Raw genomic sequence first — 22,135 nt, forward strand, 5'->3', positions numbered from 1 at the left:
AAGTACTGGTTATGTTAGCTAACTGAACAATGACAAGAACAGCCTCTGAGGTTCAAGAGAAGAAAATTCGAATCTGTGTTTTGTTTCTAGTTGTGCAGTCTTTGGCACATTACACAAATTCTCGCATTACACAACTTCCTCACCTGTAAGGCAGTACAATTCAGTACCTACTCTCTTTAAGTTGCAGTAAGGTTTATCCCAGGAATATTCATAAAGCAGCTAGTACAGAGCCTTGTACACAATAAGCACTCAATAAATACTAGCTAGCTGATATAACTTTCTGTTACCAAACCATTCCATTCAAAGGCCTTCTCGGCCACAAAAAAAAGGCAAACAGTTTCAGTGAAGCTCCAGGAGACAAAGACTGATACTGTGTGTCGTTTACACCAATAATGGATATATAGGTTCTTTACATAGAAAGGCCCATTAGCTACAAATCCTCCAAAGATGATAAAACTCAAACAAGCATCTGTTCCCAGATTTGCTGAATTCATTCCTTGCTTAACTGTTTCAAAACAAAGTTACACCTTCTTTCACTTCAGTTACCTATGCAGAAATCAAGCTTTATGCACCATTTTGTAGCAATGGTGCCACAAACACAAGGACAGTACAGACAGATCCTAATTAGGGTAATCTAGCACTTTAAAATTAATATGTCCTCTGAATAAATGGGCACAGAATCAAAGTATGGATGGTAGAAGTATAAAGCCGACTCACCTTACAGACGGGATATGCCAGGTCCCTCTCACAGAAAAGACTGATAAGGGAAGAGGAAGTAGAGAGAAGGGGCTGAGGAGAGATGCTGAATTCAAAGAAAAGGTTCAATAGCCAGGTTCAGAGAACACAGAGTCAGAGCTGCAGATTCAGAAGTGATTATCAGAAAGGACAGTTAACCAAAAGGCTTGGGCTTGGAAAAGAGTTCTTTTACCTAAAACAGAACTTTATTTGAGTAGATGTGAACAGAATGGCAGCTACTTAATTCTTGACTGAATAAGAAAAACTAAGTCAGTACTAAGCACAATGAAAGTAGAATTCTAACCGAAAAAGGACTCACAGGAAGATGGCAGCAGCCAGTGTTTCATAGACACAGTAAATTTCTAGTCCATCTTTCATGACAACAGCTGTTAGAAAAGTTCCGGTTTCTTATGGGAAAGTTTCATATTTCAACTACTATTTGTTAGTACTATGCCCAATTTGATATGGGAAATAACGATGTAAAACTGTATTCTCCATGGTGACCCATCTTTCGAAAGTACTAGTCCACAGCTTTGAAAAACAGCATGCCATCACGCTTTATAAAGCTGTCTGCAGGTCTAGCCAATTACTTTTCAACAAAATGAACTTTAATACAAAGCAAGCAACAAACAAACAAAAACAGTCAGTATGTCTGCAAAGCTAAAAAACAGAATATTTAACAAAAATTAACTCACCATAGATTTTGGAAGATTAAATTTGAATGTCAACTGACTATATTAGTGAGCTTAAAGCTAGATTCACAGTGTACAAAGGAAACAGCCAGGATTCTTAAATGGCACAGCTAGTTTTAACAAATGAATTATTTCATGAGCGTACACTTGTGGACAACTTTTGGACATCAGTTCTCTCCTTTTCCCATGTATGTGCAGGAACTGAATTCAGGACATCAGACTTCATGGCAAATTCCTTCACCTGCTGAGCCACCTCACTGGACCCACAGCTACCATCAATGAACCCTCAGTAGACATGTGTGCATATATTTATAAAGCAGTCAGTTCCTGATGAAAACTGGAAGTGAACATAAATGTGTGCCAATAGGTTTTTTTTTCTGAAAACATATTATGAAAAATAGATAAGGCAATAGTAACAAATCTAATTAAGTTCTAGAATGTTCTCATGACACATCTGTCACACTTAAAATGACAAACTGGTCAGTGAATGTTAGCTGTTACAATGCATCACTGGCCATTTCTCTGTGCTTTATAAACACAGACAGATGTTTTCTCTAAACACCTTGCAAAGAAGCTTACCAACAACAAATGAATGTCAATTTTTGCAACTCAAGGGGCATTTTTCATATATGAGGAACAAACAAAATTTGGGATGGCATTGTGCTTCCGGTATGAAGGCCCACGCTCCTATGAACTATCACAGAAATCAAACATCAGCTCCATTGCTTTCTGTCACCTGAGTATTAATATCAGTCTTTTGTGGTATGTGAATGAGTCCCAGATCGTCAAGGACTGCATACATGCTTGTCACAGCAGAAGCAAATGGGGCAGCTGAGACCCAGATCCCTAAGCATCCCCAGAGGGCAAAATCAAAAGCTGTATAAAACAAGTGAAAAATGAGAATAATACTTCTTTGTTTGCTATTAGCTACTTCCAGAACGGAAAGGTAAGCTAGTGAAAATGCCTTCACTGGAGAGACAGTCTGCAGCAGCATGCTCCTTTAAATACAAACACTAAATCTATGCCCTGAGCATGACAAAAACGGCTTCTTATACGTGCCTGACCAGAACTCAACAAATGGCAGAAAAAATAAGGAATATAAACGGACAGAGACCAGAGACACAGACACAGACACACACACACAGACACACACACACACAGACACACACACACACACACAGACACACACACACACAGACACACACACACACACACAGACACACACACAGACACACACACACAGACACACACACACAGATAGATACACACACACACAGTGTGTCCTCATATGGAAGATGATTTACCACTTGTGTATTGTGGCACAATTCTACATAATGTGTGGATGAGGAGCTATGCCAAGTCTAAGCCTCACAGGCTCCACACCTAAGCAAACTGCTGCCCTCCCTGCTGCCTCCACAGGGGAAGGTAGGAAGGAGTCCAGCTAGTAGTCACAACTTGTGACAAGTTAAGTTACTCTGTGACACTATGTTTAATTAAAGAAAGGGGCTGTTTACTTGATTTTAAAGAGTAGCAACATTTCATACACAGGCACCTGATGATGAGAAACCCATGATTAATTATCATTCCTAATTTTATTTTTCAATAAGATTAAATGCTAGATGTTTGACTATGGTTTTTGTTCATTCTTTCATGTTTCAAATAAAAAAAAAATCCCATTCAACTATAAAAACATTTTGATCCTAAATCTGATATAGTGTTTCACTCCTGAAATCCGACATCACAAACAGGAGCTTGACAAGGGAAGATGGCTGTAATTTTGAGGTCTACCTAAGCTATTCAGGGTCAACTGAGGCTACAGCCAGAACAAAGTGGTGTATCTGGTGACTTTTTTGTTTCCAAATACTTAATATTTAAGTATTATAAGTATAATACTTATACTTCCACTTAAAGTGGGTATAAAGTATATACCCACTAGTATATACTTGGACATAACCAATGTGTGGTCCCTAAGAGAAAACAGTTTATATCAGTTCTTACCCCTCACTCCTTAGTCTGCACTGACAGCCCCAGACCACACCCTCAGGACAAATGTGTGCATGCTGACTAAGCAGTAGAACAGAAGAGGCAAGACATCAGGAATGCCTAGTGAGACATTTGAAGAACACCCATTCAAAGTACCTTCAAAACATGCTTCATCCTCCTTTGCACTTGAATTTCCACTGGGATCCATAGCAGGTAGTATCAATAAAATCCAAATGCCTTCACTAGTCAAGCAGCTAGCAAAAAGACTGAACAAAACTACAACTGCCAACTATTACTTTTCCCCAGCCTAGACATCGAAAGCATTCCAGGATTCTATTTTAACATAAGCCTGTAGAAAATCCTATGGAAAATCACAATCACCATGTACGAGATAATGTATGTGAAGAACCATTTAAAAATCTACTAAGAGACCCGTGAAGGTGAAGTTCTTCATCCGGTGTTTCGGTGAGCAGATTGTTGAATGGCAAACTCAGTGTGCTGGTTTTTAAGTAAATTCATACACCAGAGACATGAATTTCATCAGAAAAAAAAATTACGAAATTATTCCTTAAGTTCTTTTTAAAGAAAAAGAAAAATCATACCAGTACATTTTATCTTTATTGAATGGGTCTCAGTTTTGTCTTTCCAAGTTATACATCGGGATAAAAACATAAGATGATTTACTGGCACATAAAAATGTTCCTTTATCCTCTTGCCAAAAGACATTAACCATTAAAAGTAGACCTGAGGACAATATCATTTTATATTTAATTATCCAATTTTATGCAATTAGCTTTAAAATACTAACAATAAATTGAATAAATATGCCCACAAATACCTGTGTTTATATTAAAATGCCATCAGATTTGCTAAATGCCATGTAAAATAACTATTCATTGCAAACACAAGCCAGGGTACAGAAAAGCACAGAACACTGTTGTGTTTGGTTGTAGTACTTTCTAAAGGGCTATATTTTTACCATTCAGCTGAGTTATTCAAACAGACTTCTGCCAAGAACACTACAAATTCAGTGACAGAACTTCTTTGGGGAGAAAAATAGCCCCTTTTCCTCAGAAAATTGAAAGTGTTTATCTTGGCTCCTAAACCTTGTATTGAGACTTCTGGAAAGTATTTAAACTGTTGTTTTTACCTCAGACATTTGTAACTGAAGCAGGAACGGTTCTGTAGCTCTGCACCAAAACACGTATTTATAGGGTTGATTTTTCCCTCTGCACCAAAAATACTGGGCTAATGGCAACAGTTTTCAAAATATAATTCCCTACAACCAGGCAACAAACTGGATATTTTTCTATGTATTCAATATACAATACGCTTTTAAACCACAGACTTCTTATGACTAAGAAATACTAAACATTAAACATACGTGTTACACTGAACAGTCCCTTTCTGAAGGGTTGTTTCCTTTTATGACCTGTTAAGATTTTCACAAGACAGAAATTGACTTTACATGGCACCTAACTCCTATGCATGGCAACAAAGGTGGGTCTTCTAACTTTGCAACATTTTGAAAACTGATTTTCCTGATAGGTATGGCATATCATCAGACAAGTCAGGACACAAATTTATAACAGCAGACAAAGGTTTGGGGTTTTTTTACAGTGGTATTCTAATAATGTCAATGACACAAATAGGGAGTATGGGGAAATTGATGAAAAGCAATATTCATGGTTTCTAATTCAGCTTACCAAATTAGATTTATTAAAGCACAAGAACCAGTGTGCTACAAATTACAATAGCAGGGCACATACAGAGTGAACCCTAAGCGGGGTGTGCGAATCAGTGCAGAGGAGTGCCCTGCCACTCACAGGTTCTGAGTTCAATCAAAACAAAGAATCCAAAGGAAGAAAAGAAAAACTGGGAGGGAGAGAGACACATGCCCTCAATACCACAAAGCTCCAATGATGTCTAACACTTAAGACCTACTATAAAATCCTCTGCATCTTTATCAGCTCTTTGAAGATGAAATCCTTTCTGCCACACAGCGTTATTGCTTTGTCTCTATCTGATACCCTCCCTAGAAACAACAAAATCATAATTTTCTGTTTTGTAACAGTAAAACTAAATTAAAATTATCATGCTGTGCTTTATTAAGTATTTGCTAGGATATTGTGGTAATAAATCCGTACTTTACATTATTTGTATGTTTAATTTATTTGAAACTACATCTTACTACAAGTCTGCCGCTGCCTCTATCAACTAAGGACAAATGTTAAAGCTTCGACATTCTTGCTATGACTGAACATCAACAAATCAATAAAAATTACTTAAAGGAGTATCCTATGAGGGCTATAAATGCAAACTAATTCGCATGGCTGAAAGTGAAGATTATGAAGGAGGAGGTATGAGAGACTTGGGAGGAAGAGAGGAGAGGGAGGGGAGAAAGGGAGCAGGATCAAGTATAAGAGAAGACAGAGATGATATACAGAGAGAGGGTCAGAAATTTGAACAGAGGTGTATAGCAATGGGGGATGGGGAACTGAGGGTAGCCATCAGCAAATTCCAGATGCCAGGAAAGCAAGAGGCTCCCAGGACCCAGCAGGGATGAGATTAGCTAAAATGCCCAACAAAGGGGAGGGAGAACCTGTAGAGACCATACCCAGAGGTCAGACAAGGCCCCTGGTTGGGGGATGGGGCCACCCACTCATCTCCAAATTCTTAACCCAGAATGGCTCCTGTCCAAAGGAAATACGTAGACAAAGTGTGGAGCAGAGACTGAAGGAAAGGCCATCCAGAGGCTGCCCCACCTCGGGATCCATCCCCTATACAGACACCAAACCCAGACACCATTGCTGATGCCAAGAAGTGCTTGCTGACAGAAGCCTGTTATAGCTGTCTCCTGAGAGCCTGACAAACAGAGGTAGATGCTTGCAGCCAACCACTGGACTTAGCATTGGGCCCCCAATGGAGGAGGTAGAGAAAGGACTGAAGGAGCTGAAGGGGTTTGCATCCCCATAGGAGGAAAAATATCAACCAACCGGAGTCCCCAGAGCTCCCAGGGACTAAACCACCAACCAAAGAGTACATATGGAGGCATGGAGGGACCCATGGCTCCAGCTGCATATGTAGCAGAGAATGGCATTATCTGGCATCAATAGGAGGAGAAGCTCTTGGTCCTGTGAAGACTCAATTCCCCAGTGTACAGGAATGCCAGGGTGGTGAGGAGGGAGTGGCTCAGTGAGAGGGGGAGTACCCTCATAGAAGCAGGGGGTTGGTAAAGGAGGTTCCAGAGGGGAAACCAACAGGGAAAGGGAATAACATTTGAAATGTAAATACATAAAATATCCAATTAAAGGAAAAAAGAATTACAACAGAAAAAAAAAAAAAGAATCATTTTCAATACCGCTCTAGTCATAGGAAGGTGACAGACACCTTTTGTATTCTTACTTGAGTCAAACTAACACATTCCTCCAAAAAAATGTTTCTCCTCTTTCTGTTTGTTTACTAATAATGATGTAGGATTGTCCTTTAAACTCCTGGGGTTAAGTGAGCAGGAATCTATGCCATTTACTGGTATAATGACTTGCGGGAGGGCATACTTTAGTTGAAAGGAATTAGATACTATTTGATACTGAAATAAATTGGTGAATAGAGCATACCTGAAAAAGAACATGTACATGGCCGCTGTGATGCAGAACAAAAGGACCTGCAACAAGGAGGAAACGGATTATTTGCAAAAGGTACTGACTGACATCATCACTTCTATGCCTGACAAAAACAAAATACCCACTATTAAATCACAGGCTTCGTGCAATGCAGTGACACAGAGGCTCTCATTACAATGTACATCAACATAAAAGATTATGTACCTCTCAAATACACTGCATTAAGACAGTAACGGACTTGTAAGTATACATAATTATACTATACACATATGGTATATGTATAATCTTCTTTCAGTATCTATGAAAGACTAATTTTAAAAATAATCCAGCCAACTAGCCTACAGATACATGAATCCATAAATGATAAAATCTTATATAAAATCGCATACTATCTGCATATGAATTACATACATCCTCTCACATTTTATATCATCTCTAGATTGTTTATAGTAGGCAGTAAAACATATAAATTCAATCTACATAGATGCTAGACTATATTTTTGAGGGAGTAAAAAGAAAAGGATTATATATGTTCAGTAGAGTTTATCAAATTTTATTAATATTTTAAACAGCAGTTGGTTGAATTTATGGATATGGGACCCACTGATACATAAAGCCAACTATACACACAAAGCTATTAGCAAACATTTATGCCCAGAGGACTCCTATGGACTAGATGGGTGGGAATAAGGTTCAACAATGAACACCTGTACAACTTGTCTGTAAGAACCCAGATCCTCAAACTGTGAATCAGATCATTAAATGTACATCTTTGTGTGGATGATGAAAGATATTTTATATTACAAATTATAGTAGTTTGTAGTTGAAGAGAACTTCAGAATAAACACACACACACACACACACACACACACACACACACACACACCATGCACAGAAACTAAGGTCCTTAAAGACAAGTGATGGCAGATACTTTTTGCAGTAAATGAATGCTGATTCGCAGAGATTCTACAGGGTACTACACTCCATGGCAGCATAATAAAGGCAAGGAATATATTCATCACACCTAGTGAGGTATTTATCTATGGTGTTCTCTAATTATTTGGTGACAGGAGGTCTCCCTTTTATTTCATTAGTGTTTCATTTTTTTTACACTCTGTGATCATTATATATGAAGTGTATTGCTTATAGGCAACATGTGTGTGTTTCTTGCCTTGTTATTTTTTGCACATGGGCTCTCCCTGTGTACTGTAAAGTTGGCTAGCCTGGAACTCACTCTAGAACAGGATGGTTTTGACAGAGATCTGCCTGTCTTTGCATCCAACATGCAAAGTGCTAGGATTAAAGGCATGGAGTATCATGCTCAGCACTTAGTAAAGATCTATCTTTTAATTGGAATATCTGGACTATTTATATATGTGATGTACCTACTAGTATATTCAGATTAAAAATATCGTTGATTTCAATATTGCCCCTTCTATTTTCTTGTTTACCTTTTTCCTATTACCTGAACTAATGGTACTACTTCCTCTCATTGGCTGCCTATACTGATATGTTTTTTGGAGTAGCTTTTAATTTCTAACCCACATCCCCACCACACTGTACCATTTCGTCTACAGGAACTTCACAGGGAACATTCCCATCCCTTTCTCCCCAGCTGTCTTCATGTCACTGCTGTCACCAAACCCCAGCTGTGCATCAAACTGGACACCACATATTAATTGCTTTTCCTTTAAACTGTGTCTGAAACGTTCCCACTATTTGGAAAACTATTCTTGCTGGGTATAGAACTCTAGCTTGGTGAGACCTGTTCCTACACTGCTCTTTCTACTGTGGACTGTGATGTGCTTTCAGTGACCCTCTTCCCCAACAACTTGTTTGAAATGGGGCTCCATAAAGTATCTTGAATATTTAAGTTTGCTGTCTCAATCACACTTGAAACTTTTCACTCATTATTTGAACAAATGGGAAATTTTTTTCCTGCTCTGCTGTCTTCTCCATCAGAAAATCTAATTACATAATACTAGGCTATCAGAAATTTGCACAGAATTCATGGATGCCATCTTTATTCTGAAAAGAAAATCTCCTTTTCTTTTTTTCTCTATATGTTTTATTTTAGACTTTCTCAAATTGTTTTACATTGACAGTCATTAAGATTTTTTTTCCACAATGTATAACTGACAATTATCATAATGGTAAACTTTTCACCTCTAGAAGTGTGACTTGGGTTTTATCCTATCTGCCATGTTCTAACTTTTTAAAGCTATAGGATTTAATTATAACAACCCTTCTCAATGTCCTTCGATGTAGATTGCTGTCTGTAAGCAGGTGAACGATTAGGCTAGAGTCTAGTACAGAGAGAGACAGAGGGAGAGGAGGAGACGAGACAGAACCTATGGGAAAGGAAGAGGAACCAAACCATGCAGACCTGGGAGCCCTAAGTATTGGCAATTTCCTAGACAGATCATTAAATAATGAGCAGGCTGTGTTTGCACCGTCATGGTGTGCAGCTTTTGTTTATATCAATTGAGTTTCGAGTTCATTGGGTGGGCATTTTGTGGGTTGAGAATTTACTGATATAAATCTTACTGACAAATTACAAGCCTCTAGAGCTTTGATTTTACCAGGTTACAGGGATTTGTGACAGCTAACCACTGGGGATGAATGGCTGGAAATGTGAGCAGGATCTGCAGCAAGAGAAAGTGTTGGGCGGACCATGGAGATCCTGGTGGGGAAACCTCAATGCTAGAACATAGCCGGCGCTAGTGTGGGTGCCTGTTTGTTTGTTTGTTTGTTTGTTTGTTTTGTTTTGTTTTTTAAATATATATTTCATGCAACACTTGTCTGCTAAATGGCTCTCAGTTCTGGCCTGGTATGGACTGGATTATCTATTATGAGTCAGAAAGTCCTGCTTCCCACTGCTCAGTAGTAATTCCTTACTTGATGCCTGGCATCCTGAGCTTCACTTTGATGGGTCTTAGGTATTTCTGGGCTCTAACAAATCTTAGCCTTTGTTCTGATACACAAAGAAATTACTTTGGAACAACTTAATATTTTCAGAAGTTTTTAGAAGGTATTTTCGGACAGACCGCATAGTGACTGCTGTGGAGCGAATTCTGCCATTACTGAATGCCTGTGCTTTACCACATCATACGCTAAGAGTTTTCTATAATGTCTGCAGATAGGAAGTGAAACTATACTCCCAACTGCCTGAATGCCCAGGACACAACTAAGAACCACTAATCTTTTAGGGTGCACCTTTGGGACTTGAGTATTTCCTCTGTAATGCCCTAATCCATAATGAGCTGAGTACTTTCTACTCCAGCCTTCTGTTCTGTCAAGATTGTCCAGGGTGATCTGCCCACATGCTCATTTTATTTCCTCATTCACAGAGTCCTCATCTAGTGACTCCTCCTTGCCTCATGACTGGGAATCATCTCAAAACATTAAGCTAGGGTAACAATACAGCAGACCATTTGTTTCTCATATCACGGTACCCCTGCTCTTTGATGCCTAATACCATTGGTTTATGAATTCTGTCAATTATTTGCAGCTGTTCTGTTGTTTAGTGAGAAAGTACAATCACTATTAATGTATTTTGGTCAGAAGTAACAGAGTATGGTTATTGAAGTAAAATTAATGACTATAAAATATTAAATTTATTTTCTCATTCATATTAGTGCTGTATATGGAGCAATTAATAGGTGTATAGAAGAAAAGTCACCATCACAAATCGACAGGCACAAGCCACCTTCATCATTACAAAAGTCTAACTGAACGTCTCTGGCCAGCTAATGGCATTTTCATCGGTTAGTATGATGAAGTTACAGCAGTTCACATATTGTAAGTCTAAATATAAAGTATGAATTGGTACACTGTTAACCTTACATTTTACAATTTCCTATAAATTAACAAATAATCATCATTTAATTTGTTCATTTCTAAAAACTATAATGCCAGTTACATAAGCTACATGCATGAAATGCTAATAATATAATATATAGAAAGCCTAACAAATAGTCACTAGTGCATTATAAATATTCAGTAAATGCTTTCCAGGCTGGAAGATGGCACAATGGTTAGGAGTGTTCACTGCTCTTGCAGTTTGTAGTTTCTGGGTTCAATTTCTAGTACTCATATAGAAACTTAACTGTCTGTAATTCTAGTTTCAGGAGATACAACACCTTTTCTGCCTTTACAAGCACCAAGCACATACATGGAACACATACATACATGCAGGAAAAGCACTAATACAAATAAAGTGTAAAAATATTTGTAAAGTAAATAAATACTATTAAGAGGTAAATTCTCTGCAAGGTTCACAGACATTAATTTAAACAATTTTGAAGTTACTATTTTAGATGACTTTTTAAATATTACACTTCAATATGGGTGGACTTCAAAAACAATATTCTAAGTAAAAGAAGCCAGAAACCAAAACTATGTGTTGTATACTATGCCTTTTCTATATGTAATTTCAAAATAGGCAAAGCAATTTACAGAAAATAAAATCGTAGTTGCCTAGAGGCGGGGAGTACGTGGTGATGAGAAGAGATCAATATTGAGGACAAGGTTAGTCTTGGGGAATTATTAAAACCCCATGAAACTGATATTTAAGCTGGCAAATTTCATACTATACAACATCCCCCTGAATCTAGAGTTACAGCATTAGTCTCAAAGCACAGAGTGCATGTTAGAATTCAGAATCAAATGGGCTAATAGAATGTCTCAATCTGACCTACGATGGGACTCAGATGTGTAATGATATCTCCTAAGTTCAGCCCCTTACACTTGTTACAGAAAGGAAGCAACAGACCAGGGTTCTGAGCTGTGCCTTGTAGCTAAGAAACTATATTACCCTTTCTCCCCTTTTCCAATTAACAACACAGCGAGATCAATTTTAAATACTAAAATACACAGTGATCTGAATGGTTTGTTAATGTCATACAAAAGAAGGGCTTGTAAATAAGACAGTGTAAAAAAATATTAACAATTGATGGTTCTGAAAGTTCAATTCTTACCAGCTCTTGTTTTAGTAGTAAAAACAGTAATAAACAGAAAACAACATAGCACAAGTATAAATTCACATTTATCTAGCATCATCTTCTCTTAATTCTAAAATGATTAAAGGAGACAGACAGGAAGTGACCTTTATCTACCACTGTGTATGCCAGCTGCATACAGTCAGGATCTTCCATAGAGTGGTGTAAGCCTTCCCATCAATGGATCTGGCCTATCTGACCTAAAATGTAGTAAGGTGGTTGATTTCTGCCTATACTCAAATGCATAAGCCTTTGGTATCTGAAGATATCTGTAAAAAACACACTATAGCTATATTAACTATAATATATATATATATATATATATAACTATATTCACTGTATATAGGTTAATGGAATAAGCAGATGCACATACACACCTGCCTTTCATAATTCTGCACCGAAGGAAAGCATTCCCCCGAATTAATTCAAAACAATATGCGCACAAATCTACGTATAACACCTGCCTTACCTAGCTTTTCATGAAACTTGAGTCTAAAAGGACAGGCAAGTTTTAGGTTGAAAAAATATTTTCACCTCATCTTTTAGCTCCATAGATATGATCATAGCCCCAAAAGCATCTTACAAACTGCCAGGGGAGAAAAATTGTTCTCTAGATTAAGTTTATTTCTCCAGAAAATATCACTAAAAGATAAAGTAGAATATAGGCTGGAGATGTAACATAAAACTCCAGAGCTGCATAAACCAAGCCTGTTGATACAAGTTTGAATTACTAATACTTGGGAGGTGGAGGCAGAAGAACCAAAAGTTCAAGGTAATACAGCAAGCCTGAACTACACACCACCATAGGGTGGGGTGGCAGATGGGGAGAACTGGGCAGAGGTGTCAGTCAGCTTTCTCTCAGTACTTTAATCTGTGTGTCCTTTTCAAGTATGAAGTAGTAGGTTGGCAACTTTTAGCTTGCTTTTCCTGTATCCCTCTGTGAAAATGCCCATATTAGTTTTTATTTTAAAATGCCAGTATCTCATCTTCTCACTGGCCCTGCCTCCCACCAGGTGTAGCACTCAAGAGAGGGGCAGCACTATAAAGCTGGCTATGGTGGAGGGAGAGTGGGTGAGCATGCCTTGAAGGTGTGAGGCTAACTGTAGTCCATGGGAAAGTGTGCCCCAGCCCTGGATGGAGCAGTACAGAGAAGTTGAAATGGCCTGAAAGCAGGAGAGAGAGCTGGCCCTGCTTCTGCCGATGGCTGCATTAGGTGGGCTAGCCAGAGTAGTGCTGGAAGCTTACCCTAGTAGTGGGATGCTGGATAGCCAGCAGGCTGACTAGCTCAGACACCTTCCAGGTACAGACCCAGGGCTTTGAGTTGGCCCACCCCAAAATATATCATCTATGATGACCTGTTGCAGCATAGGAAGGGCGAGTTCTGCTGACCCAAAGCTGCAGGATCTCCATTGCACAGGGCAACAACAGAATAACTGGGAGGAGTCCCAGTGAGGATCCAAAATTGATGGTGTCACAGAAGCCAGAGGCCTGGAGCCAGAGCAACGTTTCATTACAAGTGAAGATGTGTTGGCAGAGTGGTGTGCTGTGATAGCGTACAATGGCCATGATGAGATGCTTCCTCTGTGTTTTGTGTTGTCACTTGTTTGGTTTTTGTTTTTGTTTTTTAAGAGGGAATGTATAAGGGCAGAGGGTGGATACAAGGGAACAGGAAGATGACTGGGGCTGGGGTGCATGATGAGAAACTCACAGAGTCAGTGAAAAGTTTTAAAAAACACAAAAGGAAAAATGCCATTATCATTGTTATGTACTTGGTCTTGGCTATAGTCTAAAGTAGTACCATAAAGATTTACATAATTAGACACACAGACATATGGGGTATACACTTTGTGGCTAAGACCAAGAATATTAAGTTTATTCTCTAATGTAAATTATACACATTTTTCTCACCCAGATATTTTATGATGCCTAATTTAAAGGCATCATACAACTGAGAAAGCAAGTCCTCTCAAACTGTTTCATAAAGGAAATGCTCTGTGGATCCAGGGTGTGATGGCTAATGCCTGTAACCACAAAATTTGGAAGTTAATGGCTGGCTTAGTTTAAAGCTGTTGAATATTTCTAGGACACGTGACACCATGTCTCAATGACACTGCTGTCTCCACACACAAAGCTTGAATGAGATGAACAAGTGGTGTACTGATAGACCAGAACAATTCCACATAATCCCCTGGGAAGAGGACTGGAAGTCAGAGAGTACAATTCTCACAAATAAGCCTGTACAACATCAAATGCAATATGAAACTGATATCCCCTAGACTTCTCAGTCTTCAAAATTTAATTGGTAACAGTAAAGCAGACTAATTGGGAAACTGGAAACTTCTGAAGAACATTTCTAAATGTGTTCTTTTTAGTGCATTAAATATAGAATATGGCAAAAAAGTGTGGTACACATATATGTTAGCCAAATTTTCACATGGAAATTCTGTCTCTAACAACAAATAGTGTGATTAATATTTTAATGGAAAATGCCTCTAAGGAAGGCAGGTGGCTTTCGGTACACACCGCCTCAGTGTCTGAGCTATCCTAAGCACACATTTCACTCACATTAATGAAGTTAGGAGCCAAAACATATAAATAGACATTTTGTAGAACCATGATTTAATGCTTAAAGAAAAAGAAAACATACAAAACTGGCAATTTTAATGAAAACTAAGAAGTTGTTAATTATGCTACTATAAAAATTTCACTAGAACTTAGACTTTTATATGCTTTGAAAACTACCTACGAAAAGCCTAATTTCCAATGGCCTACTCAGAGCCTAGTAGCAACAGAAGACTGAAAGAAAGGCTTTCTGCCAGTACAATACAGTGACACACACTCTTGTTTTGGATTGTTATGTCATTAAACCATAACACACATCAGAACAGTTTATTTATACAACCAAGCTTTGGCGTAAAACTACCACATGATTATTTTATTTCAGTAGGTACTATGTCAATAAAACTAATGATCAATATAAAAATATAGCTAACAATCATTAAATAAAGCTAATAATATGTAAATAAAATTAGCGGTCAATCAGTCTTTTTTAGAATGATTTTGTCCTCTCTAACAATTATTAAGTTCACCCCTGAATGAGACTGACTACATCTGCAGATTGGAGAGGATCTTAAGGTTAAATAAGATAAACAAGCCCTTAAGGTTGAACCCTAACCCAAGAGCTAGTACCTTTATAAGTGAAAAGCATGCTAAACAATCAGGTCCTGCCAGTCTCCTCTCCCTCCCCTTTTCTCCCCTTCTCCTCTCCTCTCCTCTCCTCTCATCTTTTTCCTCCTCTCCCTCCCCATTTCTCCCCCTTTCTCCTCCCCTCCCCTCCTCTCCTCTCCTCTTTCTCCTCCCTCCCCCCCCTCCACTAAGACAAGACATATGAGGAAACATCAATAAAGTCCTGTCAAGCCAGGAAGATGTCTCAGCAGGCCAAGGCACATGCCTCACAAACCTGGTGGCCTGAGTTCAATCTCCCTGGAACTGACTCTGAAAGTTTTACTCTCAGCTCCACACATACTCCATGGAGGACAAACGCCCCACAATGTCATATGTTGCACAGAGCGACAAATTTGATGAGCATCACAATTTATTTTCAAGCATTTCCTACTTCATATATGCTTAAGGTTAGTATCAGCTGCCCTAGTAACTCCAAGCCTGGACCAGTTTCAAAGATTAAATGGACTATCATCTAAGTCACTCACTCAGCCAAATCTCCTAATCTTTGCTTTTCAACCTTGGCACTAATGACTGGGAAATGGAAGTAGATAATCCTGCGTGGTTTATGGGTGCACCATAGGATGTTTACAACATTTCTGGTGTCTACACACTAGACAGCAACCCCTGCCTCACCTCATCAATGATGATAACCCAAAGATGTACAAACTTGGACAGATATTTCCTGAAGAGAAGCAAAGCCTCAACCAGTTGAAACCACTGCTCTAAACTAATCTTCACAGCTTAGAACTTACACAGACTAAAATGTGGAACATCATGCAGCCATATGATCTTCTAAATGCCTACTTATCTACTGATGAGGGAAGATCACTGTTCATCTTTGTTTAAATACATCTTAGAATAGCAGTCAATTCTATTTTAGACAATGCTGTTTGAAATCCATTTTATATAACTATTACATTAAAATTTGCCTTCTTCTTTAGTATATCCAGAATTCGAAGCTTAATTTCTTATTTTTTAGCTGGTTAGCTATGGTGGTTCAGTAAAAGTGGGCCCCAAAGGCGTGTATTTTTGAATGCTTAGTCATCATGAAGTGACCCTACTTACAAAGATTAGGAGAAGTGGTCTTACTGAAGTAGTTGTGGCCTTGGTGGAGGAAGTATATCACTGGGGGTTGGGCTTTGAAGGTGCAGAAGCTCAAGCCAAACCTAGTCAGTCTGTCTCTGTCTGTCTGTCTATCTGTCAGCCCCCCTCCGTCTCTCTTTCCTTGTCCTCTCTCTATGTCTTCCTCCTTCCCTCCCTCCTCTTCTTTCCTCCCTTCCTCCCCTCCTTCACTCCAAGCTGCCTCAGGATCTGGATGTAAAACTCAGCTACCTTTCTATCACCATGTCTGTCTGTGTGTCGCCATGCTGATAATGAACTAAATCTCTGAAACTGTAAGCACAACTGTAAGAGTTGTGCTTATAATGTTTCTTCACAGCAACAGAACAGTGACTAAGACAACATCCCTTCAAAATTCAAGATGATGCAGATCAGAGATACATGGGGCAGACAAACCATCTCAACATTCAATATGCCTTTTGTTAAGGAGTCACCAAACCATCCCTGAGAGTATGAAACAATTAGATTAATTCTTGTCTCCAGATAAGTCCAGCAAAACTTCACACACACACACACAAAAAAATACCTGTAACTATTTTCACTTTTAAAGTTTTATCTTCATGAATATGTATATCTATATGCCTGTGTGTTGAGAATGCACAATTTCTCATGGATAACCAAACACACCTGACGAAGGCATAGGATCCTCTAGATCCAAAGTTACAGGTGACTGTGAGCTACCTACTATGAGTACTGAAACCTGACTTCCAGGCCCAGTGGTTTCATTTTTACATCTGCAAAAGCCCTAACCCTTTTACTGTTCAAGTTTTGTCTTTGCACTTAAATAGGCTGTCAATGTTGCTGTTGACTGTATTTAAAAAATCTACTCACATATGGTGGAATAGATGGTATGCTTCCCTGAAAACACTGACAGCTCTTTTTTTCACATGTATTGTGTACATGTAAGTATGCCCTTAACTATATATAATGTGCTACATGTAACTGATTTCTAAAATTTTATTGCTGTGCTTTAGAATATGTTTGAAAGTATAAAATTGAAGCATGTAAATTCCCCATTTGGAAAATGTGTACTAAAGTATCTTAAAGCAAAAATTACTTAGTAATACTATAAATCATTTGTGTTTATGGATGTAATTATCCGTACATATCCAAAATAAACTAATTACCTAAAATACTGGTATTAAAGCTTTATTGTTTAAGCAAAAAGACTCATTGATCAAACAACAACAACAAAAATCACACCAGCAGTAACTGTATACAAAACCAAGGACCATAGGATTATTCTACCCAACGTAAGGTAAGGGGCCAGAAGTTCTACTCTGGCTCATCCACAAGCCTTTATCAATGAATATTCTTCCTGGAGAATAAGATCTCTAAGATTGCAATAAGATTTATTGGTAAACACAAGATCAAAGTACAATGAACTACTTTGTATATAGTATTGTACAGTGGCATCAAATTAAGAAACTAAAGGAAAAGTCACCATTTCCATTATAACAAAATATTTATATTATTCTTCTTGGCACCACAGATCAAATCCATGGCCTCATGCATACTAGGAAAACTCTCTGTCACTCAGTACTGATGAACTTTGACCTGAGATTTTTTTGGTTTTCCCTTTTTTGAATAACCTAATTCTTCTACATAAAACAAGGTTATCTTAGAATTATTAGGATTTTCAATTGTCTTTTACTTAAACACTATTCAAGACCCAAGAGAACAATTTTGACCCGTTAGAGCAGCTGTTCTCAACCTGTAAATCACATGACTCCTTTCAGGGTTGAACAATCCTTTCACAGGGGTCACCTTAGACCACTGAAAAACAGATATTTATTTTACAATTCATACCAGTAGCAAAATTACACTTAGGAAGTAACAATGAAAATAATCTTATGGTTGGTGCTCACCACAACATGAAGAACTGTATCAAAGGGTCACAGTGTTAGGAAGGTTGAGAACCAATTCTTTAGATTAATAACACATATCTTTTAGTTCACTGTCTTTCACAAATGTGTCAAGAGATGCACAGTTACAGTCTCTTGTGGGAAAGAAAAATGTGCAATAGTAAATTCAAGCACAAAAGTGAACTTTTATTTGAAGCCAAAGGCTTTGATGTAGGCCAGTTTCACTAGCAAAATTCACTTCCGAGTACTGAATCTTTGCTATACATCAAGCTTAATGTTATATAAATAGGGGGATTTGTCTCCTGGGAATAATTGCATGAATCACTGCTATTATACACCTGTTTCACATACAGTGGGGACATTATCAGAGATGTTAATACACTCCCTTAAGGTCTCCTAGCAATGAAGTCAATGGGTACAAGGTTGATTAGTAGACAACCAGCAGAGTAGTGGGAAGATAGTTTGTTATTTATATGAAACAACAAAATCACAACTCCATCAAAAACCTCATATGCCAAGGCAACATTTTCTACTGGGAAATGCTGAGGCTCGGATGCTCAAGCCCTGACTGCGTACAACCACAGCAGCCTCTTGAGTCTGCATTTTTAAATTATAAAAAGAATATTAAAATACATACTTATTGAGCTGTTTTGATGACTTCATAAAATGATAAATATTTGTAAAGCATTTAAAGTAAGTAGTGATAAACTGAAATGCCCACAACAATAGTACCTACTATAGAGTTTTTAAACTATTAGCATTTATTAAAATACCAAAAATATTAAATTCAGGTACACTAAACATTTTATTTGGGTTAAATGCACTGTGTGGATATAATAAAAATCCTTAAACAACATTAGATTTTAATATTTTAAACATGTTTCTGGTTACCTTCTTGGAAATATTGCCAACAGATACAGTGTGGCTAAGACAGTAAAATCGGCCTCTCCTGTGAGACTCCTTCTTATACTATTTCATTACTTCATTACTAAGCTCTTATCACTGAGTAGTTATGGGAGTAATTTATACTTCGAGTGAGAACAGAACAGGTAAGGTTTCTTAGTTACATGTGCTGCTGTTTGCTTCTCTGTGGTCTTGGAGTAATCTGTGAACAGGACAAATCTTTGCAATATCAAATTTCATCAACTCTATGTAAACATACCTTTCTTGTGTTGCTAAACAGGGAGACCAAGCATTATCCAGAGTACACAGCTCTGGGTCTCGCCAAGCATCCAGAACAAAGTATAATCCTGTCAGAACAGGTTCCTGTAAGTTCTTCGCTTTAGAAAGTGCTACTCCAAAGGTGATTTCAATTAAAACATCACAGAATGTCTCATTTCAAATAACCAGTTGTTTGGAGTTAGTAATAGCCGCAGGGCAGATAAACCCAGTGATTTGGGGAAAGCAGCAGCAGCATGGAAGTGAGTCCCAGCATCCATCCTCTAAGGAACAGGGATACGGTTGTCACTGTTGCGCTCAGCTCCCCCATCCCTATCCCTTAGCTAGAAACACACTAGGAAAGTGGAGACGTGGAGAATGTGCTCCAGACTGCAGATGAGAGGTAAAACAAGAACAAAATCATGCTATATTTAGCTAAATTCTATTTTAGGATATACAGATATTAGGAGATTGTATTATTCATCTATGTAACTCTTGGGCCCCAGAACATTAATATCACAAATGTCAAATAGCTCATCTTTTTAAAAGTTGGCTATAACATAGTTTAGTGTATCAAACTTACAAAGATATCAGTTCTATACACAATGTTAGAGGCGAAGCCATTACTGTGGGGCTTTTGTCAGTTTCACATATTAGTAATTGTGGATGTTTGTAACTGACTACATGGTTAATAATTATGTCTCTCTACAGAAAGAGCAGTGTCTCTAATTCCACTTCACACCCAGATTCTGCTCAGATATCAGATTTAACTCTAGAATATGCATGCTGCCTACCAATATCTAAGTTACTATATACAGACCAGACAAACACACGATCCATGACTGGTTGAAGACAGCATCTCACAGTCCCTGTTCCTATCTGGCCCTTATATTCTGTCTGCCCCTTGTTCTGCTCCTGAAACCTTATAGCATAAATATTTTGTTCAGGACTAAGTACTCGACTTATTCACAGCCCATGAGAAACCAACCTCATGTCTCTGCGTTCACTGACACTACTCTTCCTACAGATTCTGTGATCATAATCTGAAAATCTCCATGCAGATATTATTGAAACTCTATTCATAATACCATGATTTGAAATCAAGCAAGATGTCCTTCCACGGGGAATGGGTAAACACAAAGCTATCAATGCAGAAGGCAAAAAATACAAAAGAACCTTGTTGTGTTCCACTCAACTTTGCCTTAAACAGTTTTACTCTAAAGCATAAGACCAGTTAATGGACAAGAAAATACTAAAATAACCTAAAGACTTCAGAGAAATCATGTAACAATATTCAATTCACAGAGTCACAACAACCTATTAAAATAATTCAAATATCCATTTATATTTGTTTTCTATTAAAATTTGATGTACTTTTAGACAAAATTCAAAACCTTTGGAATTTCCATATTAATTACATATATTTGAGTAAAATATTCCCTTTAAAAATAAAATTAAATATGCTGTAAAATTTGAAACATTATTTTATTTCTTTTAACACAAGTACTCAAGAAAGACTACTAATAATTTCAAATTTTATGAGTACTTTAAAACATTTATTAACTAGACATAGCCAAAGAAGCAAAGTACATTGAAGATTAAAGTAAAATTCCATTATAGCAAAGTGATCAAAGAAGGATTGAAATGGCCAAATGCTCTTATGTCTTAAAAAACTCAAGTTGTTTTCTTTTCTATTCTCCTACTTCGACTGGCTCCAGTTTGTTCACAGCCTCAGCTAGAAGTCATGTTGGAGGAGCAGAGTCACCGCACCCCAACCATGCCCCTACTGCACACTCTGCAGAGCAAATGGTGGTCCATCAGAGTTCTCAGCAGAGCCAGAGTGGATGCTGAGGCAGGAACCAGCTCCGAGGAGGGGGACAACTCCCTCTGTTTATGGCTTCCTCGCACAGTTAATCTTGCAGCTGCACTAGATTAGTTTGACATGAATACACTGTCTCAATGCAGTCAGTACCAGGAGTTTCCCCTGCCTCACCACTCCCTATAACCTGCCCTATTCAGAGACGCTGAGCCACTTGTACTAGCACGCAAGGAGGTCCCCATGTCTAGACTTAAGAAATTTCTGTCTTCAGTGCTGACAAAAGAGCAGAGTTCTTCAACTAAAGGCAAATAGTTAGAAAGGAAGAAAGAAGCACATGCTAGCCGAGCACCAAGTGTAATTTAAACTGAACATGTCCCTTTCTGTACAGAGCTCTTTGAAAAAAGAATTTAAAATTCATTATCCAGTGAGAGTCCAAATTCCCAAAGATGATGTTACAGCATGTCAGTGTAAGTAGAACAGAACAAGGATCATGCTGGGAAACAGAGCCTGAGGTCACCTTCTCACTCCTCACCCAAAACACAGCAGGGATAAAACTGTCATTTATATCAACAGTGTGCCACCATCCCATTGAAGACACCAGCACCAACAGAAAATGTGATACAGAACTGAGTCACAAATTAATTTCCACCAGAAGGGGTTGACTCATACTCCCCCCCCCCCCAATACAGAAAACAGAACAAAAGCAGTGCTAGCCATTCCTTTTTTCATTCCAAAGTTTATCTGAACTGATGTTTTTACCAAGAAACATACACAAACACGGAAGGATTCTATTGTATGGTAAATGGTTACAATGAGGGAAAATTTTAACCATAAAGGCAATTAACATATGGGAGAAGCATAAACATGTAAGCTGTATTCCTCTCATAACATCAGCCAGTGGCACACATGCTGAAGA

The 22,135-nt window shown here is 38.1% G+C and overlaps 1 protein-coding gene across 4 annotated transcripts in view; it reads right to left on the reverse strand.

Annotated features, from left to right (window-relative positions):
- Positions 1–22,135, reverse strand: part of Tmem135 (transmembrane protein 135) — a 248,571-nt gene that overhangs the window by 44,867 nt on the left and 181,569 nt on the right. For all 4 annotated transcript variants that reach the window (XM_029479324.1, XM_021167719.2, XM_029479325.1 and 1 more), the window contains one exon: positions 7,028–7,074. In XM_029479324.1, coding sequence (XP_029335184.1) covers positions 7,028–7,074 — 47 coding nt within the window. The remainder of the gene's footprint in view (positions 1–7,027; positions 7,075–22,135) is intronic.

The sequence above is a fragment of the Mus caroli genome, chromosome 7 (assembly GCF_900094665.2).
Source record: "Mus caroli chromosome 7, CAROLI_EIJ_v1.1, whole genome shotgun sequence".
NCBI lineage: Eukaryota > Metazoa > Chordata > Mammalia > Rodentia > Muridae > Mus > Mus caroli.